Raw genomic sequence first — 8,837 nt, forward strand, 5'->3', positions numbered from 1 at the left:
GTACGCAGAGACTTGATCTCGTTCAACTCATACTTTGAACGAGTTCAGTGCTTGAACTAGTTTGGTGAAACTGGCCCTAAGGAGACTGAACTGACTGTGTGAAGTCTCTCAAAAATGAAACCTTTTTCTGTAGGGGAACTATACTCGCAGAATGACAAAACTTATGCTCCGCGCGCATGCGCAGTACATGCGCATATTGCCCTCTCTTTTTATATCGTAAAATATGAGCAAGTGAGAAAACAAAAACATATCAATAGGTTATGGTTATGTTTTGACATATGATTCTTAAAATAAAATTACAAAATTATGGTTTGTTGCATACCAGGATGCAAAACATCATATTACAATGATCGAAAAACGAATAAATTAACTTATTGATAACTTTTATGTGACATTTAAAGCTGTTTATTTATAAAGTATATAATTAAAGTAAATTACAAATTCGTAAATATTATTTATTTAGGAATTGTTCAATTGTTTCCACAAAGAATAAAACACTTTGTAGTTATATACCAAAAAAATTTATTCTGAACATTTATAAATATTTCATTATATTATTAACTAGCTGTCGTACCCGTCTTCGACAGGTTTTAGTTTCTACAAATACATTCAATAGTGTGTCTACCAGTCTCGAAAAATGGAAAATAGAGGGGAATTTAATTTGACCGGAAAAAATAATAATTAGCTACCATTAACTATTTCATTAGAAAAATATAACTACATATTTTAAATCAGTGATTGACTTTTTATCATCAAATAATTTGTTTTTAATTAATTAAAATGCAGAGAACAATGTTTGTCAATTATTTGTAGAAATTTAATTATTGTATTATAAGTTAATCGAACATTTCCACCAGTTTTTGCTAAAATCTAAAATAAGACCTATATTGCAGGCTGAATTCACAGTTTTTCCCAATTAAATTAAATTCCTGCATATTTACCGTTTTTCCAGTTGGTAGAACCCCTGTTAAAAGTATTAGTAAAAACAAAAACCCGTCGAAGAGTATTTTCATAAAATAAGTGAATTTTTGTAGCCACTTGTAGATTTATTTAATGTTAATTCTTCTCAAGAAAATTTATATTTGATGAGAAAAGATACACCTGGAAAAATTTGGACAAAGCTGGGAAAAACCGGATAGTTTGTTAAACAAAAATAATAATAGACACCCTGTTTAACTTTTGCCTTTACAATGCTCAAAACATCCCTAAAAGTTAAATCTAGAATTAAAATAACATAACTTTTTACTATCTGAGTTTTTTCCCAGTATCATAATGCAAGTATCGTATCACAGGTATTCTTGAATTCCTGCAGTATCAATTTTATCATAAAAAATCTCCATTTTTAATTTTTTCGAAGTTTTTGCAATTGAAAATTTTTTATTAATTAAATAAACAAATAATTCTAAATTCCATTATTTTGACGTCAAAAGTTTATCAGAGACCCCAAAAATACTACTGAATTAAGCTTGATAGTAATTGGTCTCTCAATTATAATTTTTCAATTTTTTGATATTAAAAACATTTTTATACATACTTCCATCTTATAGTTATAGGACAGTTTTTTTTCAAAGTTATGCTAAAATATCACTAAATAACATGCAATATTTAATTACAAAAAGTTTAAAAGATATACATTAAAAAATATAAAATTTGGAAATTTTCCATTTTTTTTATTTTTTGAAAAAATTGAATACCTCCCTTCTAACTAATAAGTTTAAAATCTGTAAATTTATTGTTTATATATATTTTACAAAAGTCATACTTGATTAATTTACAGCAATCTGGCAAAATTAAAAAAAAAATTTCGAATTTTTTGGAAAATTCATAATTTTTTTTTCATATTAATATTATTTTTTAATTCAATTTATTGTTATATATCTTTAAAATCATTTATATTATTAATAAATTAAAAAATTTATGCCAATCTGCAAAAATAAAAAAAATAAAATTTTTTAATTTTTTAAAAAATTTATAACTTTTGTTCATCTCAATATTTTTTCATCAAATATAGCTAATATTTTAAGTCAGACCAATACCTAAAAGATTGACAAATTTTACTTCAATCGGTCAAAACGTTTTCAAGTTATACGCGAACAAAATTTTGCGGACATACATACATACATACATACACACATACATACATACATACATACATACATACATACATACATACATACATACATACATACAGACAGGAAATTTTCTATTACCATTTTTGGATTCTCCGTTGTTCAAATAAATAAATTATGCTAGAAAAAATTAATTTCGTGCAATGTACAGACAAAAGTCTGATTTTATTAATATAGATATATTACTTATCACTGAAAAATATACACTCTTTAGTATATATTTTTGTATGCACATATATATTTATTAAATTATTTTTTTTTTCAATTTATTAATAGTTATTATTAATAATATTTCCTAAAACGCACAACATTCACAAACATTAAACATAACCTTCTCAACTTGTAGCTTATCTACAAGCTCTATTTAATAACTTTTTTCGAAATGGTTTTTTTACTCAGGGGAATGTTGGCAATACAAAACAATTTTTCTTTTTTTTCTAGGAGGCGCAGAACACAATTTGTTATTAACACAGGCATCACAGTACCTTTTTTGTTCAAAATAGGTGAATAGGTGATTTTTTTTTTGAAATAGGTGACAAAAGAAATGACAAATAACATAATGAAATGTATTTAAACTTGTATTAACAATGTATTAAAGCTCCAATTTCTTACTTTTTTAAATCTTTGTCAGAAAGTAGCTTAATTTTAATACAATTTATAAAGTTATGTTATCTAGATTACATAGGCAACAGATACATAGAATTGCGCTATTTTTTATCAAGTTTTCTATTTTACCAAAAACCCCAACAGCACCGAAACTTTCCTAAAAATTTATTAAATATTTACTTGCAATATTTGGCATATTTGACTGACCAGTTTAGTGAAAATTGTGTAAAGATTTAAATGTCCCGATTGAATAAATGTTTAGTGTGAAAATTTCCTGGACATTTAAATTACATTTTCGCCTAATTATAATTATAATTAAAAAAAATGTAATTTAAATGTTCAGGAAAGTTTCGCGCTAAACATTTATTTAATCGGGACATTTAAATCTTTACACAACTTTCAATAAATATTGCAATTACATATTCCGAACATTGCAAGTAAATATTTAATAAATTTTTAAAAAAGCTTTGGTGCTGTGGGGGAAGTTTTTATCCCTTAATATTAATAGAGAAAGGTAGTTATGCATTTTGAGTCCTTCTAATTATGCGCTTAAATTGTGCACAATTATGCGCTTAAATTGTGTACAATTATGCGGAATTATGCGACTAAAAAAATAAATTCTGCGTTAATTATGCGCTAAAATGAGCATGATTATGCAGAATTATGCAATTAAAAAGAATTCTGCTTCAATTATACGCTAAAAAATGTTCATTTTACAAAATTATGTTGCGTTTAAAAAAAAATTTTGATTTTTAACGGTTACTTGTTATTTTTCGAAACCAATTTCCCGAAAGACCCTGAATTTTTTTGTTTTTTTATTAAAAAATGGATATATGTGCGACTCCAAGTGGGAATTTAGTTTTTTCGTAGTAAGTAAATCAATTGCAATAAAATTCAGGAATTTTAATCTACACATAAAAAGAAATGTTTCCACCACACTTAGTTCAGCCAAAAAACGAAAAAATTGTTTATATTATGTTTATACAAATTTTTATAAACAAAACAGGTATTAAATAATAATTGAATAACTTTTGAACGACCAAACGAAATTGAATGAGGCAAACACTAAACAAATATTTGCTGTGGTTTCTTTAAGATTCCGAAAAAAATTTTAACAACGGAAACATTTTTATACAAAATTTTGTATAAAAGTATTCGGGATTTTAGACATACGGGACAGGGCCTTTCGGGAAAATGACTGGAAACGATGTTACTCATCATTTATAGCACTTACTGCTTTTTAAAATTTAAGATTTATTCAATTTTTTAATAACATATAACAAGTTAGTTAACAGTTCAAAAACTTATTTATTATTTTATTTAAAAAAATATTTTAAAAATAAAGAAACTGAAAAAAGTTTTCATGGTTTTTAGTTAAAAAAAGCAATATTTTGAAAATTTTGAGCTTATTATGCGATCATTATGCAAAAAGAGTACAATTATAATCCTATTGGTACAGGTCTGAATCACAAATAAAACGCGTTGTATTCAAATATTAAATTTGAATTTTATGAACAGATTTCCAAATATTTAGCAGAAAATTTTGTATCTTTGAGCATAAAAAGGTGACAAAGCATTAAAATAGGTGAAATAGGTGATAAATCATCAAAATAGGTGAAATAGGTGACAAATTTGAAAAAAGGTGAAACCTGTGATGCCTGTTAACATCTTATAAACAAATTATATAAAAAACTATTAAAAATTAATTTTTTAAAGACAATAATTATTTTTAAATACTTTGTTTCACGAAGAAGATTTTGGTATTTTAAAATCGGTAAACTAGATTTCGAGCAAAATTTTTTTTTTATTTAAGACTACAAAAAAACTAAATTGTTAATAGCATTAACAAAATTTTTTTTTATTTTAAAATTTCCAGGGTCTTTTTTTTACTCTACGACTAGTAAAAAAATTATTTTAGATGAAAAACAAAAAATTTTTTTTAAGTGATCCGTTTGAGAAATTCTGACCCGTATTGGAAATAATCCAATTCTTATATAGAATTTTATTAAAAATTATAGAAAATAATTGAATTCTTTGGAGAAAATTTATTAAAATGTTGTAGGGGAAAGGCTTTTGCAGGTTGCCACACCTAAGCTTTTTTGCTTATATATAACTCATTAAAAAAATGTAATTTATATGAACATACTAAAAAGCTACAAATTTGACCCGTAGATAATTTAAATTGGCAAAAAATAAAATTTTTACATCAAATTTTAAAATAATGTAAAATCAACGTTTCGAAATTTAGGCTTGCAGGTTGACCCACCTTGAAAAATTGATAGTAATATGGAAAACTCAAATAAATTTATTAAATTTCACTTACAATGAAAGTTTCTGAACAAAATAATTTAAATTTAAATTTTTTAAACAATTTATTGTTAGAGTATCTCTATGATTCTACAGGGAGGGATCTCCAACATTTAATCAAACTACACTACTAGAGTTCAAGTTTATTTATTATTAAAGTTATTATTAAAAGAACACACCGTATTACAATTCGTTACACAACTAGTCTGTCAATATATTTCTTGACAACTATCAACAACTAACAACTATCAACTTCCCAACTATCAAACGGGACAAACCCAACCAGGTTACAATCATAACCCGACGACTAACCACACTGAAAAACTGTTGGTAGAGCTGTTCGCCCAATGCGGTGAACTGCTGCGTTAAAAAGAAACGCACAGCTCACTTTATTTTTGGGCGAGTTACTCTCCTTTTTGGGCGAGCAACTCTCCTTTTTGATAGAGCTGCTGACCTTTTTGTCAAGCAGCCGCTCGCCAACGCCATTGGTAGTCAAGTTTAGGAGAGCAACTCGCCTAATTTTGATAGAGCTGTGAGTTTAAAGTTAAGTAGCGCTGCACAACAGTCAATAGCGGAACTGCTCTACCAACAGTTTTTCAGTGCAAAGCCAACTGCCGTCCCCAGCATCGGCGCAACGCTTGCCACACACGGCATTAATGCCAACCTAAACTTAACCTAACCTATTTTTTTGAATAAAAAAATTTTTGTTTCAATTGAAAATCAAACGAAAATGAAAATATGTGAAAATTTATTCCAAATTATCAATTGCATTATTATTAATTGCAAGTGGGGCAACCTGCAAGTCGTAAAGTGAGTTAACCTGCAATTTTGAACTCCATTTTTAAATCGATGGAAAAAAATTAATTCTTGATATTTTAAAAATTCCTTTTGGATTATTAAAACTGTTTCATTTGTTAGCACATGAAAAAGTCACAATTTTAATTTTTGAATTTTTCTACAAGTCAATTCTAGAATTTGTTTAACAAGAAGTTTTTTATTGCTTCCTTTTGCTACAAAAGATCATAAAAAGTAATATCTAATCATTTGACAACAATATCAGTCGCGTTTTTAATTACGGCACTTCTAGAATAAAAAATAACGCATGTGGTTGTTGTTAACTGCTTATAGGTAATTGTAAAGTCTTGAAAAGCTAATGAAAAATTTACTTTGGACGAACAAAAGAAAATTAAAAAAAATTAAATTATCAAACTTTGAAGCATTAGTAAATAATGAAGGTGGCCCTTAATTACCCAATTTACCATAGTATTTAATCGTGTAGAGTAAAAAAATTGTAAATAAATTTTATTTTTTCTACTATTAATATGCAGGATTTTTTGCGTAAAGAAAACGAAGTGGCTATTTCGCCCGTCAATGAAAATGCATGGAAAAAAAGACGGGCGAAATAAGAGAAATAGTTTATTTCGTCCGTCATTAAAAATATATTATGATTACTAATTAAAAATATTTGTAAATTTTTCTGTTTTTATTTTGAGGAGGAAGGAGTCATTCACTTCGGGTTGGAAATTTTTGTTATTATCAAAATATAATTGATAGGAGGGATAATTGTGATATTTTTTGTTTTTTATTTAATTCTAAAAAACCCAAGGTGGATGACTCCTTCCTTCTGAAAAAAACAGAAAAATTTACAAATATTTTCAATTAGTAATCATATATTTTTACTGACGGGCGAAATAGCCACTTCGTTTAAAATAATAGATATCTTAATTTGAAACCAAATTTATCTGAATTCCATTCTATAGCGAAATTGTTTTGAACCGATTTCAAATTACGTTCTTTACCAGATAATAATGTTCAATAAAGAAAATAAATGTAAATTTTTAAACTAAAATTTAAATATAAATGATCTATACCTTTGGGTGATTCGTAACCATACAGTTTTCACAGACGTTTACTCTGTGCTCAAAACAAAATTGGTTAGTTACTTTTCTCCAAGGACATTTACAAAGTCCCATTGTAATTGTTACAAAATGAAAATTATTTAAACAGACTAAAAAGTAGTTATTTATCAATGTTAGACGAAATATACAGCTTCCTCGATTTCTTTATGCAAGATAATAAAAAATAACCTCACTTTCAATTATTGTTATTGTAAACTCAAACTACAACTTGCTTGAACTTATAGAACTGATGATAACCTAAATCAACTTGAAACCAGCCACGTCGTTATTAAGTTGCTTCTACAACTTTTTTCTTGGATGAGAGCGCAATCCCATGTAATACGGAAGCCTCTACCGCTCACGAGTGTGAGAGTGCAGTCCCATGGCACCGTTTTGCGTTTTGTAACTAGGCAATGAGTGCAAATAGAGCAAACATATATCTGTATCTCTCTCACACTCATTGCCTAGTTACAAAACGCAACGCAAAACGCTGTCATGGGACTCCAGCCTGAGGCCGCAGTCCCATGGCAGCGTTTTGCGTTGCGTTTTAATGAGAGAGAATGCAGCAAACGTATTGGGATCCGAAATCATGTGAAACTGACCCACCCCTGTACCCACTTGCGTCCGACATCTTGGTTTCTTATCTCTTTTTTTACATATGTTAGAGAGAGACGAAATGTAAAGACAACTACCGCAAGTGGGTCGACACCAGAGGGCCTACGCAGCTCTGCGGTTCCCAATATTTGCGTCTTTTTCTCTCCCATTACAACGCAACGCAAAACGCTGTCATGGGACTGCGGCCTGAGGGTGGAGTCCCATGACAGCGTTTTGCGTTGCGTTTGGTAACTAGGCCTTGAGTGTGAGAGAGATGGAGATATATTTTAACTATATTTGCACTCATGGCCTAGTTACAAAACGCAACGTAATACGGTGCTATGGGACTGCACCCTGAGGGTGAAGTCCCATGGCAGCGTTTTGCGTTGCGTTTTGTAACTAGGCCATGAGTGCAAATATAGCAAACATATATCTCCATCTCTCTCACACTCATGGCCTAGTTACAAATCGCAACGCAAAACGGTGCCATGGGACTGCACCCTGAGGCTGGAGTCCCATGGCAGCGTTTTGCGTTGCGTTTTGTAACTAGGCAATGAGTGTAAGAGTGATGGAGATATGTGTTTGCTATATTTGCACTCATGGCCTAGTTACAAAACGCAACGCAAAACGGTGCCATGGGACTCCACCCTGAGGGTACGGTTTCCGAACTTTTCGTCAAAGTTAACGAAAAATTCGTGAACTTTTAAAAAATGCTAAAAACAAGAAAAAATAATTTCCAGACACTACTTTTTTATAGTATTTCACTTTATTTGATAACTTGATGCCTATTACGCACCCAACTACACAGAATACACAATTTTATTGCCATTAAAATTCGTAATTCGCTTCACGGGATTCGAACCTAGTACCTATACCCTATAACATAATTTTTCTAATAACTAACCGCCACGGCTAAATCTAGATACACTGTCCTTCGACAAACGAAACGATTAGCTTTGTCTGCTGTAAAACTCAGGACCGTGCAAAGTAGAAAAAGTCCCTTATCGTAACTTTTAATTCATTTTATGAATTATTTGTTTCACAAAGGAAATTAGCAAACAAAAATATTCACTAAGTAATAAAAAACACTGATTCTAAATAATAACTTTCATCAAAGAATTTTCCCGAATGTAAACACCGATGACACCGACTGAATGATGAATGCTTGATCAGTACGGTGTCCCAAAAAAATAAAAAGTTTTTTTTATTGGGTCTCATCCCCTAAAAATCTTTTAATTTGTGTAAAAATAAGAACACAATATTTGGAAATAAAATTTTTTAATATTAACCCGTAGTTCAGAGC

At 29.2% G+C, this 8,837-nt stretch overlaps 1 protein-coding gene across 1 annotated transcript in view; it reads right to left on the reverse strand.

Moving 5' to 3' along the window:
* Positions 1-7,243, reverse strand: part of LOC122501091 (zinc finger protein-like 1 homolog) — a 75,236-nt gene extending 67,993 nt beyond the window's left edge. Inside the window, exon 1 of the mRNA XM_043610356.1 lies at positions 6,914-7,243. Coding sequence (XP_043466291.1) covers positions 6,914-7,015 — 102 coding nt within the window. The 5' untranslated portion in view covers positions 7,016-7,243. The remainder of the gene's footprint in view (positions 1-6,913) is intronic.
* Positions 7,244-8,837: the final 1,594 nt, after the last annotated feature.

Source organism: Leptopilina heterotoma, unplaced genomic scaffold (assembly GCF_015476425.1).
Source record: "Leptopilina heterotoma isolate Lh14 unplaced genomic scaffold, ASM1547642v1 Lhet_201, whole genome shotgun sequence".
Taxonomy (NCBI): Eukaryota; Metazoa; Arthropoda; class Insecta; order Hymenoptera; family Figitidae; genus Leptopilina; species Leptopilina heterotoma.